General features: G+C 36.8%; 4 protein-coding genes across 4 annotated transcripts in view; 3 read left to right on the forward strand and 1 right to left on the reverse strand.

Moving 5' to 3' along the window:
- ITGA4 (integrin subunit alpha 4) overlaps nucleotides 1-2,106 on the forward strand; it is a 90,526-nt gene extending 88,420 nt beyond the window's left edge. The window contains exons 27-28 of the mRNA XM_063428677.1: nucleotides 711-830; nucleotides 1,053-2,106. Coding sequence (XP_063284747.1) covers nucleotides 711-830; nucleotides 1,053-1,130 — 198 coding nt within the window. The 3' untranslated portion in view covers nucleotides 1,131-2,106. The remainder of the gene's footprint in view (nucleotides 1-710; nucleotides 831-1,052) is intronic.
- Nucleotides 2,107-6,802: 4,696 nt separating this feature from the next.
- Nucleotides 6,803-16,931, forward strand: LOC134571238 (integrin alpha-4-like). Its single transcript, XM_063429411.1, has 5 exons — nucleotides 6,803-6,948; nucleotides 8,491-8,580; nucleotides 12,999-13,089; nucleotides 15,150-15,257; nucleotides 16,726-16,931. The coding sequence occupies exons 1-5, from the start codon at nucleotides 6,803-6,805 to the stop codon at nucleotides 16,858-16,860; spliced, it is 570 nt and encodes a 189-aa protein (XP_063285481.1). The 3' UTR covers nucleotides 16,861-16,931.
- A 106-nt stretch (nucleotides 16,932-17,037) lies between these two features.
- Nucleotides 17,038-20,451, forward strand: LOC134571239 (integrin alpha-4-like). Its single transcript, XM_063429413.1, has 5 exons — nucleotides 17,038-17,052; nucleotides 17,181-17,300; nucleotides 18,550-18,645; nucleotides 19,810-19,929; nucleotides 20,151-20,451. The coding sequence occupies exons 1-5, from the start codon at nucleotides 17,038-17,040 to the stop codon at nucleotides 20,226-20,228; spliced, it is 429 nt and encodes a 142-aa protein (XP_063285483.1). The 3' UTR covers nucleotides 20,229-20,451.
- Nucleotides 20,452-22,969: 2,518 nt separating this feature from the next.
- Nucleotides 22,970-27,360, reverse strand: part of CERKL (ceramide kinase like) — a 143,322-nt gene continuing 138,931 nt past the window's right edge. The window contains exons 12-13 of the mRNA XM_063429794.1: nucleotides 24,846-25,030; nucleotides 22,970-23,247 (exon numbers count right to left, since the gene is read on the reverse strand). Of these exons, the coding sequence (XP_063285864.1) occupies nucleotides 23,166-23,247; nucleotides 24,846-25,030 (267 nt within the window). The 3' untranslated portion in view covers nucleotides 22,970-23,165. The remainder of the gene's footprint in view (nucleotides 23,248-24,845; nucleotides 25,031-27,360) is intronic.

Here is a 27,360-nt window from a genome sequence, read left to right on the forward strand (position 1 = left end):
ACGGACAGCCCACATACACTCAAACAATGCTACAAACAGTTCACATACACACAACACCAAAGAAAACCCAAGCAAATTGTACACACATTCCACACATACGTTCATGCAACCTCTGTGCACACACACACACACTATACTAATATGTAGACTCGCATAACAGTACAGACATCCCGCACACTTAACGCACACACACACAGCCCGCATACATACACAGCCCGCATACATACACAACCCACCTATACACCGATAAAACCTCACAAAGCAGCCTCGGCACCCAAACATAACACATCCAGAATTCCCCAGCATTCATAAACGTTGCCATAAAGACCCTAAGGGACTTCAAAGCTTTACATTGGCACAGCACAAAGTTTAGGGAATCACGATAAAGCCTTTTATTACTATTTTATAAGCTTAATTGCTAAGGAGGAAATATGGAAATGCAATAAACAGAGCCTATAAAAGTCTACCCTATAAAACATAAATCTATGTACTCAATGCCAAATAAATATACATACCTGTAATTAGAAATAGAGAGCTATTCATGTTGTAATCATACTGACTGCATTTCCAAAACTGCATATACTTCTATATAAACTCATGAAGGTTTTTTTTTTTTTAAATAAAATTATGTGGTTATATCAATTAAACAAATCTATTTTAAACAGAAAAGCTTAATTTGGTAACTTTGTTTCTCTGATTCTTTCTTTTAGGTATTCCTGGAAGCACTACATAATCAACAGCCCCAAGCACACATAGTTATTTTAATTATTTGTTTAAGCCTGTTGTTTGGCCTTATTCTATTTTTGGTGCTCACTTATGTGCTATGGAAGGTAAGTTTATTTATTTTTTTCAAATGCAGATGCACGTTTCATTGGTAACACTCAATGCTAAATTTAATTTTTTTTCTTGTGACTTATATTTTTATTAGCATGATATACTTTCTTGTAAGGTCAAAAATGTTGTACTAAATGTTTTATTGTATAGTTTACAGTATCCTTTATGTACTAATATTGTTTGTTAATTTGTGTTTGTTTTTCAAACTTGTGTTACAGGTTGGGTTCTTTAAAAGAAAATACAAGCCTTTAAATTCAGATATAAGTTGGAACTATGTAAACCAAGATGAAAAATAGAAGTAATATTTATTGAATATTCTAAGAATAAAAACTATATGGATGTTTAAACCACAAATTATGAAGAAAACATTTTTTTTAATGAAAATGCGAGAAAACGATTCTGAATAAATCGATCTTCATTTCCTCAGGATGAAAAACTATACTTGGAGAATTTTACGTTTTGAAAATGCACTGTTCCCTAAAAAGATATATATACACAACGTCTTATCTCAGGAATTTAGAAAAAAATTAAGCAATATTCAAACAAGTGATAACTTAATGAATATACACATCTTAAAGATTGTCTTGGCCAAAGATCACTGTAAAAATGATGGGTCTTCAAAAGTTCTATTTCACTTCAACTCAAAATTCAAAAAACTGAATTGAGCATCTTACTAGCAAAATAGAACTGTCAAAATGTCCTTTGCACTGCAGCCAGTGCCGATAAGAAGAGACTTTTTTTCAGAGACAAAGGAGAGGCGTGAGCGGATGAACATAGCTCTTTAAAGCTATTTTGTTTCAAAACACTAAAAACATCCAGTGGACTTGTGAACAAAACTGGATGTATCCATAAAGATCTGTTATGTGTTACGTTATGGTATGGTTGTTGACTTGTGTTTGTAATTAAAATATGTAATATTGATGTTTTGGAAGAAAATAGTAAGTTTAAAAAAAAAAATAACTGCTGCAGAACTTGCAATGTATGTTTTTAATTTTAATTTGGATTCTAAGCTGCTGTGCATAATGCGCTGTGAAAAAAAAAAAATCAGATCTATTATTATGGTCAAAATCTATAAAAATAACAGTTTCCTTTCAAAGGAAAACTCCAGAAATTTTAACAATGTGTTACGGAGATATGTTGCATTTAAACATACAGTACAACAATAAACATGTTCCCTTCTCAATGTTCTCTCTTACAGCATCAAATCAAAAATTCTACTGCTTCAAAGGGCATTCTCTTGAACCAGGTTGAGATTTTTAAGGCAATCTTTGTTCTCTGATATTTTCTATATATAGATTAAGGGACGCTATAGGCACCCAGACCTATTCAGCTCATTGAAGTGCTCTGGGTACAGTGTTCCTATTGCACTTAGTGCTGCAATGTAAAACATTGCAGTTCCAGATAATCTGCAGTGTTTACATTGTAGCACTAAGTCTGCCTCCAGTGGTGTCTATCAGACAGCCACTAGAGACGCTTCCTGAATTCTAATTTGCAGGAGGGCATGCAGCGTCCGCTATTTTCCGAAAGGAAAGCATTGATTCAAGTGACCTTTTGCCCAATTTCTCATAGCTGGGTGAGGAAGGAATGGGAGAGTGGTGGAGGCAGAGGGAGCTATAGTGCACCATAGTATCCCTTTAAGAATTTCTATATAAACACAAGATTATGGGAACTGCACAGCAATGAGAATCTGGGGGAAAGGTCACTTGAACAAAATAACTAAAACTGTTTCAGCAAGTGAATAAATGTCAGTCTGTTGAGCATGGTGTTTACAGGGAAATGTAAATCTGTATTTTTCCTTTGGATGTCTCAACACCATCCTGGAAGTGGAACACATAAGGACCATTCTAACCAGAAAGTTTATTTGCAAAAACAATGTATCTAGCACATAACTGATTAAGTAATTTACATATATGGAATTATCATGTACTGCCCTTAATTGGGTAGTGGTCTTTTAAAACGTATGAGATCAGTCTTAGAAGTTGTGTTGTTGTTTTTTTAAAGAAAATATTAAGTGGCGTGCAAGATTACATGAGATAATACAAACATTAGTTTCAGTGGTCGCTGTATACTTGAATTTACGTCACTTTAATATAAAATGTCCAGTTAGAAAGCTTATTAATAGAATATTTTCTATTGTTGTATGATTTTTTTTGCGAGTTATTGCGAGGTGCAATGTTCGTAACTCGTAACAGCTGCCCGCATTAATAACCACGAGTAAAAACACATCAAACCTCATGAAAATATTTTGTGAGATTTTTTTTTTTTCTCTTTCATCTGTGTTTATGATGCTGCTTCTACCGTGTAACGGGCATGCTATGAAAGGCATGGGTTAGAGGTAGGGCAATGATCACCGCTACATTTTTTTTTGTATGTTGATGGGTCAAGATGTATAATAAAAATCTGCTGTTTTAAAATGGCAACTTTTAAGTTGTCTGTCTTAGCATTAATGGATAATGTTTGGCTAATGTGCAAGAGCATGCATATTTTTTTTTATTTTTAACTTGTCATTGAAAGTGAGGTATTCATTTTAGTGTGAATTGTGGTAAATTTCCAGTGAATTCAGAGTGTATTTAAAATCTTAGGTCAAAATAGCTCAGCTGAAAACACAGCTGACTTTTAAATGTAAATTGTTCTGTTTCGGCCTACAATGTGAAATTCATTTTGAAATCCCAAAAATGCACACCCTTATAAATAACCCTGTACATGTTACAACGTGTATGTATAAAGCAACAAGGAAAAATATCGTAAAGATTATGATTTAGTCAAAAGGGAACATTTACAATATGGTAAATTGTACAAACAATATAAATCGGAGAGACAGAGAAACAAATGTTGTTCCTATCATTAAAATGTTTGCAAACATTTCCAGTAATATGTCTAAATGTCTTGGGAATAAAAATTGTCATGTTAATACAACTATTCAACTCAAATTAATGCAAGTTATAAATAAAAGAATTACCACTGTGCTGATTTTCATATTTTATTTTAAAGACTTGAAAATACAAGTATAGAAACTATAGTGACAATTCATTTCCCCTAAAAATCATACAAAAATTGCAAGTTAATATTGAATATTTTGTACCACTAGTTTTTTGTTGTTTTTTTTTTTTAAATATATTATTTGTTCAAATGTCTCTAGTTTTGTGTGTGTTTTTCTCGCGATCTTTAACTGTCACATTTCTATTAAATACATCTATGGACAACTGTTTCCATTTCTTTTGCTGTTTTTTTTTTTTATATATTTACTACAAGCAGCTACATTTTGCACTGCAATTATCCAGCTCTTCAATGTTGCTTCCATAGAGATTAAGGAGTTCAGGATGCAACCTATGAAACACATAGAATGAACATATTGAATTCAGAACTTGGCTTACTCAATCAGTGAAGAAATAAGACATGCTAAATTCCATTATCATAACTGTTTTAAAAGCAATGAAGACAATGCTTTTTTAATTTTGAACACAATTGCTAATTTTAAATTTATATAAGTAAAAAGTATGGTTATTGAAACTGAATCCACTTCATTCATCCTGAGCTAAATCGGTTTAGTGCGTGCGTTATAAAAGAGTAGTGTTAAAAAACTGGGGCAAAGTTCTAAAATAGAATAATCCCCAGAAAAACGAATGAAAGCTCCTAATTTAAACAAAGTAGGAAGTACATCTTCTTGCCTATAATCACAATACTGCACAAGAGATGTGCTCGTGGAGAGACCTTGCCAGCCCTATGTATGGGTTTATTTGCAACCCCTTGGAGGACTGGTACCACATATGTTAATTGGTCTTCAGGACTGGACTGCCCCACTTGGAAATTACTGGAGTATATCAGGCTGCCAGATATGATGAGTTTTCATGGTGTCTCCAGAGGTGTTTACAAGCAGCCTCAGCATGACATGGGTAGAGTTAAAGACACTCATTGCATATTCTTGGCAGTCAAGTCATAGAAAACAAAAGTATTTCTCTCACTCTGCTTACTCTTGCTTGGCAAATCATACTGATTAAGGTCTGTGACATGCATAATTTTACACCATGTGACTCTGGGAGCTTACTTGATAAGTTGCATGCACATCATGAGTGGGTCCATTGATAAAGGGGTCTGTAACTTTCACAGCCAATGCTTTGCCTCTACCTCAAATATTGTTAACCAGCAGTGAGGGAGACCTCATCACCCCACTATGACAGACACTGTAAAATCTTATCTCCTGGACAGCATAAAATATGTGAAACAAATAGAAAGGAAACATTGTGGAGGAAAAAAATAGAAAGAATTGAGGATATACAAAAAGTGTGACATGCTCGTTCAGTGGTCAGGAACGCTGAAGGACGCTGAAGGCATTTATACATACTTGATGCTCCCCTTTGCTGGCCCATCTTTCTTCTTCAACTCCTGGCACTATATCTGCCAGTACCATATAGCCTGCTGTACCTGTCGCAAACTAAATTCTATAGACAATACTGCAATGCCACATGATCCTCCTTAAACCAACTTGTGCAAAGTGTAAGGAGATGCCTCTTTCCCACAGCCATTACTAGTCACAGTTGTGGGAGCTGACAAAAACTGACAGCTTTTGTCACCTCTAGTCAACCCTGCACTTTATCATAAGACAAAGTAGTCCCTACCTCGTTGTACAATATTTTTGATTGGCATTAGAATTTAAAAGAAATTCCAATACAAATGACATTGGTATTTCATAAAGATTTTATCTCCATGAAGGACTCAATAAGTAATCAGAGGGGACAAAGCAGGTCTAAGAGTTTTGAATGTGTATTCATGCAGTACATGTGTAAAATTAGTACAAAAACATAATTTCTTCTATATTTACTCTAATTTTGTCAAAGAAAAAGTGAGTAAGTTTGTTTCTAAAATGTCATTAATTTCACAATTTTAAACATAAAGCATTAACACCAAGTTTACTAACCTAATGTGAATTTCAGAAGAGACGTTCAATAAATCCCCATCAATGTTCAAAGAATAAATATCTTCAGTAGGAATGGTATGTGCTTCGCCAATTTGTTCATATTCACTGTGCACAAAATGATGTGGTGGTCCTGTCTGCAATTTAACTTCTTCTACCAAATACGTCTCAACAAATGGAAAATCAAACTAAAAATGGGAGAGAGCAAATGCTTTTAGAATCAACAATTCAACAGCACTAATAATAAATAAATAAACACTGAACCGTCTAACACAGTCATGTCCAAAGTCCGGGCTGCAGGCCATTTGTGGCCCGTGTTCCGGTTTAATACGGCCTCACAGTCAATTTGGTAAATCTATCTGTTGTGGCCCCAGTGAATCCCTGAGCACCGCTCAGGACCCCTGGGATCTCTGGATTTTTGAACGCCGTGGTCCTGAGCGGAGCTCGGGGATTCACTGGGGGCCAAGAGATCGCGAGGACGCAGATGGGCGTGCAGTGACCTCAGTCTGCATTCTTGCGAACTCTTGGACATCACAGGATTCGCGGGATTTGGTGCGTGATCGCGAGATTTGGTTCCTTCTCCCTGCTGCGACAGAAAGAGAGAATGGACAGAATAAAGAGAGAAGGGACAGACTAAAGAGAGAAGGAACAGACTAAAGAGAGAAGGGACAGACTAAAGAGAGAAGGGACAGAATAAAGAGAGAACGGAAGGAATAAAGAGAGAAGGGACAGAATAAAGAGAGAAGGGACAGACTAAAGAGAGAAGGGACAGACTAAAGAGAGAAGGGACAGAAAAAGGAGAGAAGGGACAGAAAAAGGAGAGAAAGGACAGAAAAAGGAGAGAAGGGACAGAATAAAGAGAGAAGGGACAGAATAAAGAAAGAAGGGACAGAAGGCTCTGGCTCTGCAGGAGGACATCCAGCATCAGTGATATACCCATGGGAAAGCATTGAGGCAACGCTTTTCTATGGGGAGGGCCTAATGCGCTTGCAACACATATGCATAAAGACTATTCCTTTAAAATGATTATTATTTTCTATCTGCCATTTCATATGAATGGGTGTTCAGAGCCAGCAGACTTGGAAACAAGCTAATATGAATACTTTGTTTCATTTCATACAGCAAGAGTTTTCATTCCTCCTGGATACAAGTTCCCTCAGCAAAGCAGATGATGATCTTATAATCAACATTACAGCAAACTGGTAAATGTTTTCATATGACAATAATTCTGGTATTGTTGATAGGGTAAGGCAGTGACTGAGTGACAGGCAACAGAGGGTTTTAGTCAATGGAGTATATTTGAAGCAAGGTCTAGTTACCAGTGGGGTACCTCAGGGATCTGTACTTGGACGCATTCTCTTTAATATTTTTATTAGTGATATTGCAGAAGGTCTTGATGGTAAGGTGTGTCTTTTTGCTGATGATACTAAGATATGTAAAAGGGTTGATGTAACAGGGTTGATAGAGTCCTAACCTCAATATCTGATGAACGGGTTTTAGGAGTAATTATTTCAAATGACTTAAAGGTAGGCAGACAATGTAATAGAGCAGCAGGAAATGCTAGCAGAATGCTTGGTTGTATAGGGAGAGGTATTAGCAGTAGAAAGAGGGAAGTGCTCATGCCATTGTATAGAACACTGGTGAGACCTCACTTGGAGTACTGTACGCAGTACTGGAGACCGTATCTTCAGAAGGATATTGATAATTTGGAGAGAGTTAAGAGAAGGGCTAATAAACTGGTTCATGGTGTGCAGGATAACACTTACCAGGAAAGGTTAAAGGATCTTAACATGTATAGATTGGAGGAAAGACGAGACAGGGGGGATATGATAGAAACATTTAAATAGAGAAAGGGAATCAACACCGTAAAGGAGGAGACTATATTTAAAAGAAGAAAAACTATCACAACAAGAGGACATAGTCTTAAATTAGAGGGACAAAGGTTTAAAAATAATATCAAGAAGTATTATTGCGACAGAATGTTGGTATGCCGTCACTTGGGCATCAATGGCTCCTTTGTTTGGGTGGGCTCTGGTAGGGAGCGGCCATTTATACCGCACAGACTTAGACACAACATGGAGAGACTAGATGGCACCGAACCAGAGACTGTGTGACCACGTGGGTGTGGGTTGGGACTTTCCCTTTGTGACTCAGGGAGCTGAGTCACCTATTTTTGACTGTGTGTTATTCCCTTTACCTAATGCATAATGTTTTCCTGTGTATGTAAAGTAGGTGTTCTGTGATGGTGTGTTCTATTGGTTATTAATGGGCTTAGCGTGATTGGCTGTTTGTTTAGGTCCAGTTTGGTTGCTGTTCCAAATCTTTGTGTGTTTACTAATTAGTTTACTTGTATACAAATACCTGGGTGTGTCTAATAAAAATGAGTTCCTGTTCTACCCTCAAGCTGTGGGTGTCTACTGTGTTTGGGGGAGAGGTGTTAGCTGACTGAGTCTTTGTGAACAGGCTGACATCTGTGATTTGGCGGTGGGAAGAAGCTGTTCAGACGGGTGTATTCAGTTGGGGCACAGGGGACCCATCACAATTATTTTACTGAGAGAGTAGTGGATGCATGGAGTAGCCTTCCAGCTGAAGTGGTAGAGGTTAACACAGTGAAGGAGGTTAAGAATGCGTGGGATAGGCATAAGGTTATCCTAGCTATAAGATAAGGTCAGGGACGTAATGCGAGTATTTAGAAAATCCTCATGTCGATTGGTCTAAATGTATTTGTTCTGGTTCATTCATAGTGAAAATGAAGTAAACCAAGGCACGTTATCGAACAATGTTGTGACTTTCGTCATACCAACAAGAAATGAGGTCAATCTCAATGTCATTGGGTACGTACAGTTTATATATGCACTTTTTCTCTTTGAAACTTCCCAATTTATCTTATTTGTTATGTGTAGTGACTCTGTGTGTCTGTGTCAGGTTTATTCAATGTTCCAGGTATACTGGAAAACAGACAGGTTAAAATAAGCCATGTCCCATTGTAAAGTGCTACATAATTTGTTGGCACTTTATAAAATATAATCATGTCAATCCCAAAAACCAGACAAAATTAACACATGTAATGATTACTGGAACCACAGAAGTGCAATGCTCCATCACATTGCTTTTAATAGTGATGGGCCTTGGATATAAATATCTCAGCACAATTTAACTATTACGTTTAACTTTACCATTAAGCACTTTTTCTTTCTCATAATAATTACATGGAGCATCACAAACTCATTAAATGAAAGCTACTTCAGTTTCACATGTAGTAATTGATGTGCATTTCCAGTAATGTCTTTGTGACTTTATATTGGATGTATATTATGTTGTGTTCAGTTTACAGCTGTAGCACAAATAGACAGTATCAATGTTTATTATCATCAGGGGATCACAGTTGTACAGAAATTGGGAGTGGATAGATGTGTATGTGCAAACAGTATGGGGGAGATAACAGAAAACAAGAAAGAAGGCGTATACTGCGCCTAGTAATTTATATATGCAAAATATACATACATATATTCTTGGATATTCCAATAAGTCAGAACCTCGGAAAAGATTAAGATAAAAAATAATAGTGCAATACAGTAAATTTTATCTTAAAGCAGTAAATATAGCTATGTACAGTCCACTCACATTTATATGAGCTATAACAGAGCTCAGCTGTGATGCGCTTGGACGGTACAATCCCCGTCTCTGGATATGTTGTTGTAGTTGCCACGAATATTTCCAAAGTGCAGTGTGCGTTAATATAAAAAAGCATATAAAAACGGACCCTAAAGGAGGTTACACCACACTTCTGAAGAAGCCCATCAGGCGAAACGCGTTAAGTGAGACTTTTTTTTTATATTTTATACCCTCTATTGATTTTCATTTTGTTTGTTTATATTAAAGTATACTCTTTTTAGTTACTTTTTATATTCATTAATTTCTTACTTCCTGGATCCTGAATATCCTTGGTGGGGATTATACCACCTAAGCTGTTTATACTGGAGCAAGTTTTATGCTCTAGAAATTGTAAGTACAATACCATTTATTATTTACTTTATTATTAGTACTTACTTCACCATTGGCTGCTATTTCTTTCTTTTTTTTTATTCTTTATTTTATTTGTGCATAGGTTTTACAGATAGGATGGCAATGCCACAACTGCTATTGCTTGTCACATAAACATTGGAAAAACAATGGTCTGGCATTTAAGGTCATAGCACATTTTTTAGAAAAGAGAAGTCGCTTACATCTTAGAAACTGCACAGTATGGTTTGAAGTATAAACAGAAATACTTAAGGCAGTGTGGCATGTGAAATATCAGACAAAAAGCTAGTGCAGATCAAAAGAACCCTGAACTCAACCAGATTTTTTGCTAGCCAGATGAGTATTGTAAAAATAAAGCAAAGCAAAGCAAAATGAGCAGAGTTACAGTGAGTTAGGCATGAAGAGGCACTCTCAATCCCCACATAGAGACCACTCAGTCCCCTCCACCAGCATGATTCCGTCCCATCATACCGATATGAGACTGCCAGCACACTGCCACCCAGGCTGTGTCCAATCGCTCTACATTGAATTGCTGCAGCATCTTCTTCTTGTGGTGAGTATTGAGGGGTCATCTTGAGCCTCTGGTTTTTGGACCCTGATTGTGTAGTGGCACAGCTGCAGTACGGCATCAAGTACTCTCCATCGTGGTGTAGATTGATAGCGCCCGGTTTGGGCCCCTAGAGCTGCAAGTGATCGTGGCCAGGGTTGCTGGGCCGGAGGTGCCATACGGGAAGCTGGGGGAGAGTGCCGCTTTCTGGCCTGGGTTTTAGCTCTCTGGATCTTTCAGGTGGTAGGCCCTGGGTAGGCCGCCATGGCGGTTGCTATGGTGCCGTCGTTTGATTGGTATCTCCCCTCCTCTTCTTTCGCCCACTGCATGAGGTGAGTGTCTTGTTGGGGCCCTGGACTGCATACCTGATGCTGGCTGCGTTGCGTGTCGGGCCAGCTGGGGTCAGCGGTCAGCTTTGGGCTTTGTGGGTCGTTTCTGTCGCCTGTGGCCTCCGCCATCTTAGATATGAGCTTTGGGCCCGTGTAGTGGCATGGTTTTGCTCTAGAGTGTGGCCACGGGGTGAGGACCGGGATCACCCCCCGGTCCAGAGGGGGGGGAGGGGGGAACAGGGCCTTGTCCATATTCATCTGGGCCCCTGGCTGGATTCTGTTAGGCAGGATAGAGGGGCAGCGGCCGTCTGCCCCCCTCACCGCCGGAGTAGGCCTCGATTGGGGCATCGGCGCCCTCTCCTCCAGGGGACTGCAGCTCGGTAAGCCAGCCTCACCCTGGATCCAGTGTCCCTTTAGCTCAGTGGACCGCCGCTGGTGGTTGGTTCTGGAGCTGGAAAACCTGGTTTCAAAGCGTAGAGTTTGATGGCTTGCAGGAGCTCAGCGTGCATGCTGCCATCCAGCTTGGCGGTCCAACTACAACAACATATCCAGAGACGGGGATTGTACCGTCCAAGCGCATCACAGCTGAGCTCTGTTATAGCTCATATAAATGTGAGTGGACTGTACATAGCTATATTTACTGCTTTAAGATAAAATTTACTGTATTGCACTATTATTTTTTATTTTAATCTTTTCCGAGGTTCTGACTTATTGGAATATCCAAGAATATATGTATGTATATTTTGCATATATAAATTACTAGGCGCGGTATATGCCTTCTTTGTTGTTTTCTGTTATCTATTCACAATGTTTTGGGAATCCTTGTTTTGTATACTGCTGCCTGTTCACAATCTAATATAGCGAGCGCCTATTACCCCTTTTCTTTTTTGACAGTATGGGGGAGATGTAGGAAAGTTTCCTGGTCTAAAAATTGGTGCAAAACTGAAAAAGAGGAGTTACCAATGGAATGTTCCTGCTGGTTTCCATGGTGACTGACTCATTTTTGGGTTTTTTTAGTACCTTCGACCTCTTTTTGAAATAGTACACTTGGATACATTACCTCAAATATCAAAACAGTGATGTCAAATTGTATCACTTCAAATAAATATTGTACATCACCCAATCAAAGAATAACCTGTAATTGTTTTGAAAAATATATAGCCTGTAAATATAAAAATAATTACAATAAAAATGTATAAGTATTTTAAAAATTAAAAAAAAAAACACAGTATGGGGCACCCGTGTGTGCATTATATTGAGCATGCTCACAGCTTTGGGAAAACGTGAGTGGTTCTGAGTTGCTGATTTTAATCTGTTTTGTGCTTATCCTATATTTGTATTTTCATTTTTTACAGAAATTATAAAAGTCAGAGAAGAATTATGTACAATTACATATTATATATTGTTCTTTGATTGGATGTTCAGCATTATTTACGGTGATACACATTGTGCACTTTTGCATCACATTTTTCTGGTTAGTTGTTTACATGGTTGTGTAGACCCTTTTAAATGCTCCATGTATAAAAAGATAAAGTTGTTGTTTTTTCCCACTTGGTTTGAATGCACACACACATTGCCATAGCTCTATTTAGTTAATTTATTTTTGTATCTCAATATGTCAAAATCAAATATAGCAAAATAGCAAATAAAGCAATCAACAGAAAATAATTAGTAAGTACATTAGCTCATAAAAGTCTCAGTAGGTGTATACATGTTAGACAATGGGTATTCTGTTCTCTCCCAAATAGTGCATTATTTACACATAAGTGAAAACCGATAACTTTTTATGACTTACGGTACTTAGAATAATGTTAAAAAAAACACCATACATTTTTTTTTTAAATTATTGAGACACTGTACCCTGTTACTGGATTGTAGTGAAAAAAATTACAAAGAAAACAATGGATGTTAATACATGATATTTTCCATTATGACCTAGAGTAAAGCTGAACTATTTATGTTTATTTTCTGAAATCTGTTCTCACTCTGCCCTTTCATGCTTATTTTGTGTACATTCACGCTATCTAGGCATGAGATAAAATATTAAAGGGTAAATCATGACATAAAATTGCCCCATATTTTTTTAAATTTATTATATAGTTAATTCATTAAATAAAGAAAAAAAATGCAAAAGGGAAAACAACAGTTTGTACTTGGACAGCAAGTGTCAGAAGGCAGGATCCCTACCTGAGCAGAAGGAGGCTCTCTAATCAGGAACGTCTTATTCTCACCCATGATGTCTGCTGATACCCAATAATCCCTGTACAGGTTTATGGCATATGTAGTTAAAGTAATAATAATAATAATAGGACATTAATTTCTCACCAAGCACTTTAACTTTATTTGCCTGCAGAATGGTGTCTCCTTTATCGCTTGTGTTTGGACCCTCTGAAGAGGAAATTGTTGCCCCATGTGTTATGGAGAAGATATCATTCACTTTTAATGTAAGAAAAGCATTACAGTTTATAAATAACATTCTGATTACACAATATTGTTTGCATTTATATGCATTAAGTATGTGCTGAGAATGTCTGATTTTACAGAGATTACAGAGCATAAAATGTTCCTTTGGTTTTAGTTTGTTATTGGTAAAATACTCTGTTCTGTGTTGCTCAAAAGGGCACAATCTATTATTTTCTGTTATATCTTGTGTCCCATAAACTAGTTGTAGACTAGTCGTTTTTTTTTTTAACTTGTGCTTTACACTCTAATTTGAGCTAATTGTAGCTACCAGTCTATAGCCTATTTGTTAAAAAAGAAATTACCATTTATGGCAACATTTCCTCCTAGAATTCAGTACAGTAGATTATAGACTGTCTGTCTGTCTGTCTCTAATCGTGACTTAGGCAAATATTCAGTAATTTTCATTTTTTTCATTGATCTAGCTTGTAACGGATCCCCTATACTCCGGCTGAGTATATCTGTTCTAAATCTCCAGAGTCCCAAGCTCAGTAGGGATTATAGCCCATATCCCCCCAAGCATCAGCCTAGATGAAGGGGTAAAACGAATCTGTTTAATCCAGGCTCAATGGCCTGCTTTTATACAATACAGGGACACAGAAAACACGCCCACGAAATGTCCCCAAAATTCCATGTCACCACGACTAAGCATAAAATGACAAGTTATAGAAACATACAAAATCACATTTTCCACCTAGGAACCCCAATAGTTTATACATCCCCGGATAGCCTGGATCTGAGCCCCCAACATATCCGAAAAGCGCTCCGATCCCATGAACACAGCTGAAACGCCACCAGGGTAAGGTTCTGACCGGCCGCGCACATGGTCCTACGCCCAAAACAGTTCCAGGGTGTTTTGTGCTTTTGCCGGTCAACTTCGGGAGTTCCATGCAGAAGAAATACCAAACGCACACTCTGGCTATTTAGTAGCGTATGTTTGTATGGTTCATACGAACAAAGCTACCGAACTGCGCTCTCCTGACATGTGTGGGAAGGAAGCAGGCGTTCGTCAAAGTTCAGCGGTGTTCAGGAGTTTCCGTGTCAGATTTTTAGTTCCATGAGATCGACGCCCAAACACCACTGCCTGCATTACCGCGAACCAGATAGCCGCCAACCCAGTTTCCACGTGCTCGTGCATATGAACGGCGGCCACCCAACTGCACAATTACAACACACGATAATTGAAGTGTCAGGAGTGGTTACCAGGGGTTAACAAGCCCAGAGGTGGTTCGCAGTTCGTGAATTTGTTCAGTTCCCAAACAGTACAAATAAACCCCATGAACCAAGTCTTTTTACCAGACTTTTCTATGGCCCATAGTCAGTGGGCAGGAGGCTAGCCTCCACACTCCTCCAGGAGCCCGTGGCGAACGTCCATGCAAGGGGGCGTTCGTCACATAGCTGATCAGAGATTCTAGCAGATTATCTGCCTTTCCACATTATACACCAATAAAAATAATAAGTACACAATCCATAGTTAAACGTTGATTATCCATATTTTAGTTCTCTCTCTCATGTAAAATGTTGGACAATATAATCCACCTTTAATAACTATTTGCTACAAGGGTATATAATGAAGTAATCATTTGGCACATAATGATCTGGAGATGCATCACTTAGATCCATGATTATCTATTGCAAGCTATGGGACTATACGCCTTTTATATGAATTTCTGACTAGATGAAGACATTTCAGTATTTACTAAGCACATAGGGTAGATTATATTATAACTACTAATAAAGAAATGCATACACTAACATTTTTACCATCTGAGATTCTGAGTTATTGTAATTAAAGTACCACCTTCCATTCTCAGCACTGACCATTTTCTCTGGTCTGACATTCCATTTGGAACATATGTAAATACTTATGATTTGCCAAACAGTCTGAAATGTCTATTCTGGGACTTATGTTACTTTCAACCTCACGATACAGTACATCATCAATAGTTTGGCTGATCACGTTTTAGCTGCTAATGCTTTATTTGTACCATAAAACACGTTCGAAGATAAATATGTACACTAATACTTAGCAATTTCAATTCAGGTAATCAATTCTGGATCCAGTCTTGCTCCCGGTGCCAAGCTGGAGATAATGATACCCAACACGTTTGCACCTAGCAAAATAAAATTGTTCAATTTGCTGGACGTCTCGGTGAGTTACATGTGATGCACAGTGATTATTTATGTGAAATAGACTGAAATGTATGGCACTGCTAATAATAAAGTATGCAAACTCGCTGACAATAGTGATTTCTATTGCTCTTGGGAGTGTTGTCCCAGTGATTGATTTATGGTGGGCAATAGCATGGGTACTGGTGAAAGTTTTGTTTTCTGTTTCAACTTATTTTTCTCCCCAACAATATCATGAGGATAGGGTTTGGGGTGCAATTCTAAGAGTTGGGAACAACTGCCTAAAATTACATTCTAAGCACTATAACCACTTCATTTCATTGGTTATAATGCCTAGTGTCCCCTGGCAGTCTGCCTATTCAGTGTTAAATCATTTTCAAAGATTTTAACACAACATGTGAGTCACCAGCCACCTGCAGTCCTACCCCCACTGGAGATAAGACTGTGTTACATTCAGCTTTAGCTATAGCAACTCATACAAGAGTGAGCCAGCAATTAAAGGTCAGCTGACTACTCAGTGCTGTGCTGCTCTGGCTAATGCAGAGGGACCAGGTTTTGAGCACTAAGGAACCCCTCATTCATTGTTAAACTGATCAAAAATGGTTTAACACTGAACTGCGAGCCTGCACCAGAGGTCTTTAGGAAACATAAGCACTAAAAATGCATGAAGGGGTTATGGTACTTAGGGAGTCCCTTTAAATATCTAAAAAGGGATCCATAGACACTCAGTTTATAAGACTTGTTCTAAATTTCTAACCTAATAGTGAATGTGCAATTTGAGACTTTGTTTGCTCCTATAACGTCTACTTCTCCAGGTTACTATAGGGAAAGTGGGTCTGTGCATGCAGTATTAGTCAGTCTCCGCACTGGTGGGCAGTGCAGTGACACCAGTCCAAAGCAGGCTTTAACCCTAGTGTCCTACTACAACCCTGCAAATTGTTGGAGGTAGGAAGCAGCACCCAGCATGCTTTGCGTTTTAGTTGTCTACAGTCAATCCTCAAGTGTCTAGTAAGAAATATACATGATTACAGAGTTTAATTGAAGTTCTAAAGAAGAGATTAAAGATATATTCATATACAGTATATCATTCATAATCATATAGTCAAGCAGGTGTTCCAAATGACGGGACAGATTCCTATTGTGTCCACAATGAAATGGCTATGTTTGCTTCCATAGAATAAACACGGAAGACATATATTAAGATTGTAAACTCAACAGGAAATCCTATCGTATATGCGGATTTATATTACCATGTTATTTTGTTTGAATACCCATACTTACCAAATCTCCGTAATAAAGTAATTTCAATGCAAAATCACGAAGTGCATAGGATAAAGAATTAAAACAAGATGGGAAGCGATACAGAAGATAGCGTTGCCACAGTGTCACCATAGGACTACCTGTTGTAATAATTTTGAGGTAAATGTTTTTTAAAGAATACATTATTAATTAATAGGCTGAATATTTTATATTGTGTTTATTCATCGCAGACTACTGCTGGACAGTGTTCGTTTACAAATTATTTTCGAGAATGTGATACGCCAAAGAAAAATGGAACAATGTTTGGGGATCTAGTTGCCTTCTTTTCAAAACCTGAGAAGAGGGTATTGGTAAGTGTCTTATAGTAATTTAAGTACGCACTTGTACATAACTTACAAGTTATTGCATTAGTTACTTAGACTTACTGTTTCAGGAACATTACCATCAAACATGCACAGGTGCGTATATATGCTGATATGTCCGTCTTTTTTTAAGAAAATACACATCCTATAAGAATACAACTAAAGTTCAAACAATGGAACATGGTGAAAAAATGTGTAAAACTAAATTTATAGCTAAGACGTGTCAATAGCCAAAACAGCAGTAGTCCATGGATTAATCTGCTTCACTGACTATTGGCTATTTTTATTCAAACTATTAAAAACAATGATTTGTTTTTACTCAGTTCTGCTTCGAAGATGATTCTTCTTGCATACACATTTCATGTTCGTTTGGAGACTTGGAAAGTGAAAATGAGGTAATCGTGGCAGTACAGCTTGAACTCAATCTTCTACTTCTGGAAATGGTAAGTGGTTAAGAAATCATTTACGTTTTACTGACCAGTGAATTATGCTGACCTGAAATAAGAATTAGAAAATTCAGGCTAAAGTAGTCAATAGTTGGAATATGTGGCTTATTCTGGTTTATTTAGCAAACTGTGAATTGTGGGGTATTTACAAAACAATTGCAGATTCTAGCGCTAAAAAGCCGGGTTTGAAAAATAGTTTAACTAAAGAATTGTTATAGCTTGGTTATTCCGACCTAAAACTTGCCTTTCTCTACAATTAATGGAGAAGTGCCTAAACGCCATTGTGATCTTATATAAGCTTAATAAATAACGTATCAGTAATACAAAAATGGTTTACATCAGAAAATCTCGGAATTGTATAGCTATTTTTCAATTGTATACCATCAGGCCTTTCTGAGGAATAAACATGTGAATCAATATAGTGAATATATGGCGCTGTACTAACAAAATAACACGTGATAGAAAATGTACAAACACTCCAAGGTTGTTCACTCACAGGTACAATCAATAAATACAAAACTAGAACGTGGAGGGTGCGCTAAACGGTATGAAAACAATGTATATACTTATCCACGTGGATATAGCAGTTTATTACTCTGTTGAGAAGTATACATATTGTTTTCATACTGTTAAGCACACCTTCTACTTTTTTGTTTTGTATTGCTTCATGAGGAATGTTTGAAGTAAAAAATATAAAAGGTGTGTGTATATATATATATATATATATATATATATATATATATATATATATATATATATATATATATATATATATAAACAATACACCCTGGTAAATCCACTTAAATAAAGCCAATATCTTTTGGTAGGTGGCTGTGTTTATCGTGTCACTAAATGTAAAATCTAGTTATACAAGAAATGGACGGTGTCTCATACCGATTCGGAGTATTTGTTGCATGGAGCAATAAAGGAAAATTGATAAATGTTCTATTACTGATTCAGTAACCATTTAAGGGAAATAATAGATAATTTTAGTGAATATCCCTGGGAGTGTTTTGATAATTTGGCGATTCATTCTGTTCATGTAGGCTGAACTTTTGTTGTAGAATTGAAATAGTGAAAGGAAAAGAGAGAAGTCCTCACAATTACAAATGGCTTCCTTTAGCTAACCAAGGAGAAATCTTTTCAATCAAAGTACAGATTAATTCTGCAAATAAGAACATTTACATTCTAATGTTCATCTTACTGCAATAAACTATTCAATTGTACTATTGTTTTCCCTTTTCAGGATGAATCTTCAGTGCTTGTGTTTATGACAACTGCTATGGCAGGACACGAGGCAAACCCAAAAGTGATTAACATGAACCCAAATAAGCAAACACATGTAAGTGCTTTTTGTAAACACAGGGATGTGAAATTGTATTTATTTGATGTTGACCAACAACTTGCATGTATCATTGTTACTTAGGGCAGGGGTGGAGAATCTAAGGCACACAAAGTTCCTGGACTCAAATGGGCCAGCTGGGAAGATCAGAGAGCCTCCCAGCCAGCCCAGAGTGCAAGGGAGTCTATGGCCTGCATCTGGCACTTCTTTGTGATTCAGAATATTGCCATAGCAATGCGTTGCCTCACCAGAAAGGAGACAGGAGCTCAAGTGGTCTGCACTCGTGGTAAGTGCAGACCTCAGAGATCCACAAATCAGACTATCCCCTGCAAACACTTTTCCCTCATACAAATCCCACAAACCACAACAGCATTCAACACAGATGCAATACCACAGACAACCCACATCACACTACAATTATTGAAAGCACTACATCCAAACATTTAACATCACAGAGTACACACATACATAACACAACGGACAGCCCACATACACTCAAACAATGCTACAAACAGTTCACATACACACAACACCAAAGAAAACCCAAGCAAATTGTACACACATTCCACACATACGTTCATGCAACCTCTGTGCACACACACACACTATACTAATATGTAGACTCGCATAACAGTACAGACATCCCGCACACTTACATAACGAAAACACACAGCCCGCATACATACACAACCCACCTATACACCGATAAAACCTCACAAAGCAGCCTCGGCACCCAAACATAACACATCCAGAATTCCCCAGCATTCATAAACGTTGCCATAAAGACCCTAAAAGGGACTTCAAAGCTTTACATTGGCACAGCACAAAGTTTAGGGAATCACGATAAAGCCTTTTATTACTATTTTATAAGCTTAATTGCTAAGGAGGAAATATGGAAATGCAATAAACAGAGCCTATAAAAGTCTACCCTATAAAACATAAATCTATGTACTCAATGCCGAATATACATACCTGTATATGAAATAGAGAGCTATTCATGTTGTAATCATACTGACTGCATTTCCAAAACTGCATATACTTCTATATAAACTCATGAAGGTTTTTTTTTTTAAATAAAATTATGTGGTTATATCAATTAAACAAATCTATTTTAAACAGAAAAGCTTAATTTGGTAACTTTGTTTCTCTGATTCTTTCTTTTAGGTATTCCTGGAAGCACTACATAATCAACAGCCCCAAGCACACATAGTTATTTTAATTATTTGTTTAAGCCTGTTGTTTGGCCTTATTCTATTTTTGGTGCTCACTTATGTGCTATGGAAGGTAAGTTTATTTATTTTTTTCAAATGCAGATGCACGTTTCATTGGTAACACTCAATGCTAAATTTACATTTTTTCTTGTGACTTATATTTTTATTAGCATGATATACTTTCTTGTAAGGTCAAAAATGTTGTACTAAATGTTTTATTGTATAGTTTACAGTATCCTTTATGTACTAATATTGTTTGTTAATTTGTGTTTGTTTTTCAAACTTGTGTTACAGGTTGGGTTCTTTAAAAGAAAATACAAGCCTTTAAATTCAGATATAAGTTGGAACTATGTAAACCAAGATGAAAAATAGAAGTAATATTTATTGAATATTCTAAGAATAAAAACTATATGGATGTTTAAACCACAAATTATGAAGAAAACATTTTTTTTAATGAAAATGCGAGAAAACGATTCTGAATAAATCGATCTTCATTTCCTCAGGATGAAAAACTATACTTGGAGAATTTTACGTTTTGAAAATGCACTGTTCCCTAAAAAGATATATATACACAACGTCTTATCTCAGGAATTTAGAAAAAAAATTAAGCAATATTCAAACAAGTGATAACTTAATGAATATACACATCTTAAAGATTGTCTTGGCCAAAGATCACTGTAAAAATGATGGGTCTTCAAAAGTTCTATTTCACTTCAACTCAAAATTCAAAAAACTGAATTGAGCATCTTACTAGCAAAATAGAACTGCCAAAATGTCCTTTGCACTGCAGCCAGTGCAGATAAGAAGATACTTTTTTTCAGAGACAAAGGAGAGGCGTGAGCGGATGAACATAGCTCTTTAAAGCTATTTTGTTTCAAAACACTAAAAACATCCAGTGGACTTGTGAACAAAACTGGATGTATCCATAAAGATCTGTTATGTGTTACGTTATGGTATGGTTGTTGACTTGTGTTTGTAATTAAAATATGTAATATTGATGTTTTGGAAGAAAATAGTAAGTTTAAAAAAAAAATAACTGCTGCAGAACTTGCAATGTATGTTTTTAATTTTAATTTGGATTCTAAGCTGCTGTGCATAATGCGCTGTGAAAAAAAAAAATCAGATCTATTATTATGGTCAAAATCTATAAAAATAACAGTTTCCTTTCAAAGGAAAACTCCAGAAATTTTAACAATGTGTTACGGAGATATGTTGCATTTAAACATACAGTACAACAATAAACATGTTCCCTTCTCAATGTTCTCTCTTACAGCATCAAATCAAAAATTCTACTGCTTCAAAGGGCATTCTTTTGAACCAGGTTCAGATTTTTAAGGCAATCTTTGTTCTCTGATATTTTCTATATATAGATTAAAGGGACGCTATAGGCACCCAGACCTCTTCAGCTCATTGAAGTGCTCTGGGTACAGTGTTCCTATTGCACTTAGTGCTGCAATGTAAAACATTGCAGTTCCAGATAATCTGCAGTGTTTACATTGTAGCACTAAGTCTGCCTCCAGTGGTGTCTATCAGACAGCCACTAGAGGCGCTTCCTGAATTCTAATTCTGCAGGAGGGCATCCAGCGTCTGCTATTTTCCGAGAGGAAAGCATTGATTCAAGTGACCTTTTGCCCAATTTCTCATAGCTGGGTGAGGAAGGAAGGGGAGGGTGGTGGAGGCAGAGGGAGCTATAGTGCACCATAGTATCCCTTTAAGAATTTCTATATAAACACAAGATTATGGCAACTGCACAGCAATGAGAATCTGGAGGAAAGGTCACTTGAACAAAATAACTAAAACTGTTTCAGCAAGTGAATAAATGTCAGTCTGTTGAGCATGGTGTTTACAGGGAAATGTAAATCTGTATTTTTCCTTTGGATGTCTCAACACCATCCTGGAAGTGGAACAAATAAGGACCATTCTAGCCAGAAAGTTTATTTGCAAAAACAATGTATCTAGCACATAACTGATTAAGTAATTTACATATATGGAATTATCATGTACTGCCCTTAATTGGGTAGTGGTCTTTTAAAACGTATGAGATCAGTCTTAGAAGTTGTGTTGTTTGTTTAAAGAAAATATTAAGTGGCGTGCAAGATTACATGAGATAATACAAACATTAGTTTCAGTGGTCGCTGTATACTTGAATTTACGTCACTTTAATATAAAATGTCCAGTTAGGAAGCTTATTAATAGAATATTTTCTATTGTTGTATGATTTTTTTGAGAGTTATTGCGAGGTGCAATGTTCGTAACTCGTAACAGCTGCCCGCATTAATAACCACGAGTAAAAACACATCAAACCTCATGAAAATATTTTGTGAGATTTTTTTTTTTTCTTTTTCATCTGTGTTTATGATGCTGCTTCTACCGTGTAACGGGCATGCTATGAAAGGCATGGGTTAGAGGTAGGGCAATGATCACCGCTACATTTTTTTGTATGTTGATGGGTCAAGATGTATAATAAAAATCTGCTGTTTTAAAATGGCAACTTTTAAGTTGTCTGTCTTAGCATTAATGGATAATGTTTGGCTAATGTGCAAGAGCATGCATATTTTTTTTTATTTTTAACTTGTCATTGAAAGTGAGGTATTCATTTTAGTGTGAATTGTGGTAAATTTCCAGTGAATTCAGAGTGTATTTAAAATCTTAGGTCAAAATAGCTCAACTGAAAACACAGCTGACTTTTAAATGTAAATTGTTCTGTTTCGGCCTACAATGTAAAATTCATTTTGAAATCCCAAAAATGCACACCCTTGTAAATAACCCTGTACATGTTACAACGTGTATGTATAAAGCAACAAGGAAAAATATCGTAAAGATTATGATTTAGTCAAAAGGGAACATTTACAATATGGTAAATTGTACAAACAATATAAATCGGAGAGACAGAGAAACACATGTTGTTCCTATCATTAAAATGTTTGCAAACATTTCCAGTAATATGTCTAAATGTCTTGGGAATAAAAATTGTCATGTTAATACAACTATTCAACTCAAATTAATGCAAGTTATAAATAAAAGAATTACCACTGTGCTGATTTTCATATTTTATTTTAAAGACTTGAAAATACAAGTATAGAAACTATAGTGACAATTCACTTCCCCTAAAAATCATACAAAAATTGCAAGTTAATATTGAATATTTTGTACCACTAGTTTTTTGTTGTTTTTTTTAAATATATTTTTTGTTCAAATGTCTCTAGTTTTGTGTGTGTTTTTCTCACGATCTTTAACTGTCACATTTCTATTAAATACATCTATGGACAACTGTTTCCATTTCTTTTGCTGTTTTTTTTTTTATATTTACTACAAGCAGCTACATTTTGCACTGCAATTATCCAGCTCTTCAATGTTGCTTCCATAGAGATTAAGGAGTTCAGGATGCAACCTATGAAACACATAGAATGAACATATTGAATTCAGAACTTGGCTTACTCAATCAGTGAAGAAATAAGACATGCTATATTTCATTATCATAACTGTTTTAAAAGCAAACTGTTTTAAAAGCAATGAAGACAATGCTTTTTTAATTTTGAACACAATTGCTAATTTTAAATTTATATAAGTAAAAAGTATGGTTATTGAAACTGAATCCACTTCATTCATCCTGAGCTAAATCGGTTTAGTGCGTGCGTTATAAAAGAGTAGTGTTAAAAAACTGGGGCAAAGTTCTAAAATAGAATAATCCCCAGAAAAACGAATGAAAGCTCCTGATTTAAACAAAGTAGGAAGTACATCTTCTTGCCTATAATCACAATACTGCACAAGAGATGTGCTTGTGGAGAGACCTTGCCAGCCCTATGTATGGGTTTATTTGCAACCCCTTGGAGGACTGGTACCACACATGTTAATTGGTCTTCAGGACTGGACTGCCCCACTTGGAAATTACTGGAGTATATCAGGCTGCCAGATATGATGAGTTTTCATGGTGTCTCCAGAGGTGTTTACAAGCAGCCTCAGCATGACATGGGTAGAGTTAAAGACACTCATTGCATATTCTTGGCAGTCAAGTCATAGAAAACAAAAGTATTTCTCTCACTCTGCTTACTCTTGCTTGGCAAATCATACTGATTAAGGTCTGTGACATGCATAATTTTACACCATGTGACTCTGGGAGCTTACTTGATAAGTTGCATGCACATCATGAGTGGGTCCATTGATAAAGGGGTCTGTAACTTTCACAGCCAATGCTATGCCTCTACCTCAAATATTGTTAACCAGCAGTGAGGGAGACCTCATCACCCCACTATGACAGACATTGTAAAATCTTATCTCCTGGACAGCATAAAATATGTGAAACAAATAGAAAGAAAACATTGTGGAGGAAAAAAATAGAAAGAATTGAGGATATACAAAAAGTGTGACATGCTCGTTCAGTGGTCAGGAAGTGACGCTGAAGGCATTTATACATACTTGATGCTCCCCTTTGCTGGCCCATCTTTCTTCTTCAACTCCTGGCACTATATCTGGCAGTACCATATAGCCTGCTGTACCTGTCGCAAACTAAATTCTATAGACAATACTGCAATGCCACATGATCCTCCTTAAACCAACTTGTGCAAAGTGTAAGGAGATGCCTCTTTCCCACAGCCATTACTAGTCACAGTTGTGGGAGCTGACAAAAACTGACCGCTTTTGTCACCTCTAGTCAACCCTGCGCTTTATCATAAGACAAAGTAGTCCCTACCTCGTTGTACAATATTTTTGATTGGCATTAGAATTTCAAAGAAATTCCAATACAAATGACATTGGTATTTCATAAAGATTGTATCTCCATGAAGGACTCAATAAGTAATCAGAGGGGACAAAGCAGGTCTAAGAGTTTTGAATGTGTATTCATGCAGTACATGTGTAAAATTAGTACAAAAACATAATTTCTTCTATATTTACTCTAATTTTGTCAAAGAAAAAGTGAGTAAGTTTGTTTCTAAAATGTCATTAATTTCACAATTTTAAACATAAAGCATTAACACCAAGTTTACTAACCTAACGTGAATTTCAGAAGAGACGTTCAATAAATCCCCATCAATGTTCAAAGAATATATATTTTCAGTAGGAATGGTATGTGCTTCGCCAATTTGTTCATATTCACTGTGCACAAAATGATGTGGTGGTCCTGTCTGCAATTTAACTTCTTCTACCAAATACGTCTCAACAAATGGAAAATCAAACTAAAAGTGGGAGAGAGCAAATGCTTTTAGAATCAACAATTCAACAGCACTAATAATAAATAAATAAACACTGAACCGTCTAACACAGTCATGTCCAAAGTCCGGGCTGCAGGCCATTTGTGGCCCGTGTTCCGGTTTAATACGGCCTCACAGTCAATTTGGTAAATCTATCTGTTGTGGCCCCAGTGAATCCCTGAGCACCGCTCAGGACCCCTGGGATCTCTGGATTTTTGAACGCCGTGGTCCTGAGCGGAGCTCGGGGATTCACTGGGGGCCAAGAGATCGCGAGGGCGCAGATGGGCGTGCAATGACCTCAGTCTGCATTCTTGCGAACTCTTGGACATCACAGGATTCGCGGGATTTGGTGCGTGTTCGCGAGATTTGGTTCCTTCTCCCTGCTGCGACAGAAAGAGAGAATGGACAGAATAAAGAGAGAAGGGACAGACTAAAGAGAGAAGGAACAGACTAAAGAGAGAAGGGACAGACTAAAGAGAGAAGGGACAGAATAAAGAGAGAACGGAAGGAATAAAGAGAGAAGGGACAGAATAAAGAGAGAAGGGACAGACTAAAGAGAGAAGGGACAGAAAATGGAGAGAAGGGACAGAAAAAGGAGAGAAGGGACAGAATAAAGAGAGAAGGGACAGAATAAAGAAAGAAGGGACAGAAGGCTCTGGCTCTGCAGGAGGACATCCAGCATCAGTGATATACCCATGGGAAAGCATTGAGGCAACGCTTTTCTATGGGGAGGGCCTAATGCGCTTGCAACACATATGCATTAGCGCCCCCCTTCCTTCCTTTTTTCTTCTTTCATACTTACTCTTCTTTTCTTTCTCCTTTATCTTCCCTCTTTTCCAGATCTTACAACTCCTTGATAACTTTTATCTCAGTTAGAACATTTACTTATAATTATTTGATTGTTCTTTCTTTTCTCTTCCCTTCTATTTTGGTGTATGTACAGGGTTTTTTAATTTAATTTTAATTCTATTATTTGTTTAAATTCTCCAGGGGTTCTCTCTAGTGTTCACCTTCCAAGGTTTTCCCCTTCCTTATTTACCAAGGGGTCTTTAGCAAAATATTTTTTTAGCATCAGTATCTCCTCTTTCTCGATTGATTTTGATACTCCCCTTTAAGTGGAATTGGAAATACTCTAACTACAGAGTTTTTCTGAACATATATACACATTGTTTTGTTTTTTTCAGACAACCATTTTTTATTATTTTTTATTAATCGCTCGTAGTTAATTGTATTTGATTTGCAGTACACCTTTTTTCCCTTCTTTCTTTTTTTTCTCCTTCTCTCCCCCACAGGAGATTATTTGCTTAACAATTTTTGCTTTCTTTTTCTTCTCCTTCCTTCCCCTTTCCCTTCTCCCCCTCTCTATAGATCACTTTTTGAAAGCGAATAGATCTTCCTCCTTAAATCTTATCACCAAAGATTCTTTTTACAGCCTTCTAAGAATAAAATCTGGTATCTCAATTCATTTCAGTGCTTCCTTTAAAGTAGGTTTGAAGGTACAACGAGTAACCAAACTTTCTTAGAAATATATACAAATTGTTGTTTTTGTGTCTTTCCTCCCATTTCCTTGGTCTTTTTCTTGTTTTCTCTCTCTTAGATGGTATTATTCACTTAACCAAGTTTAAAAAAAAATTTTTTTTTATAATTTTCACAAAAGTTTTTTCAAGGATTCTCTCTAATGTTCACCTTTAGAGACGGCCCCCCTCCTCATACACCAAAAAGTCCTTCACTGAAAACTTCAGCATCCATATATCCTCTAAGCAGATTTAGAGATACTCTATTTTCAAAACCTTTCTGAATGTATATATAAATAGCTTTTTCTGGCAACCACATTCATTTAAGTTTCATTTTTTTCCCCTCCAAGGGGATTATTCACTTAACGACTTTTTACTTTTTTTATTTTCCTCCCTTCCTTTATACCGAAAATTTCTTAACACCGATATCTCAAACTTAGATACAACGTTTAAGGTGAGATTGAATGTCTGGCAAACAGAAATTTCTGAACCTATATATAAACAGTTTTTTGCTTTTTTCCCCACTCACAGTTTTTACGTTGAACGGTTCCCTTCAATTTCCTTTTTGCAGTTAATTATTAGGTTTTCGCTTACTTTAGTGCCTTTTGTCTTGCCATAAATTTCTCAATCCCCCACTTTCAGCTATCGTCTTCATGTCCGTCTCACTTCTCTTCCTTTTTTCCTTCCTTATTCTCACTTCACCTCCAAGTCTCCCACAGCTCTCCCTCGATCTTGCAGACAGGATCAGGGATGTTGGGCGTCTCGTTACTCGGACCAAATCTATTTTTCCTCGTGTTCCTC

Source organism: Pelobates fuscus, chromosome 8 (assembly GCF_036172605.1).
Source record: "Pelobates fuscus isolate aPelFus1 chromosome 8, aPelFus1.pri, whole genome shotgun sequence".
NCBI classification, from domain to species: Eukaryota; Metazoa; Chordata; class Amphibia; order Anura; family Pelobatidae; genus Pelobates; species Pelobates fuscus.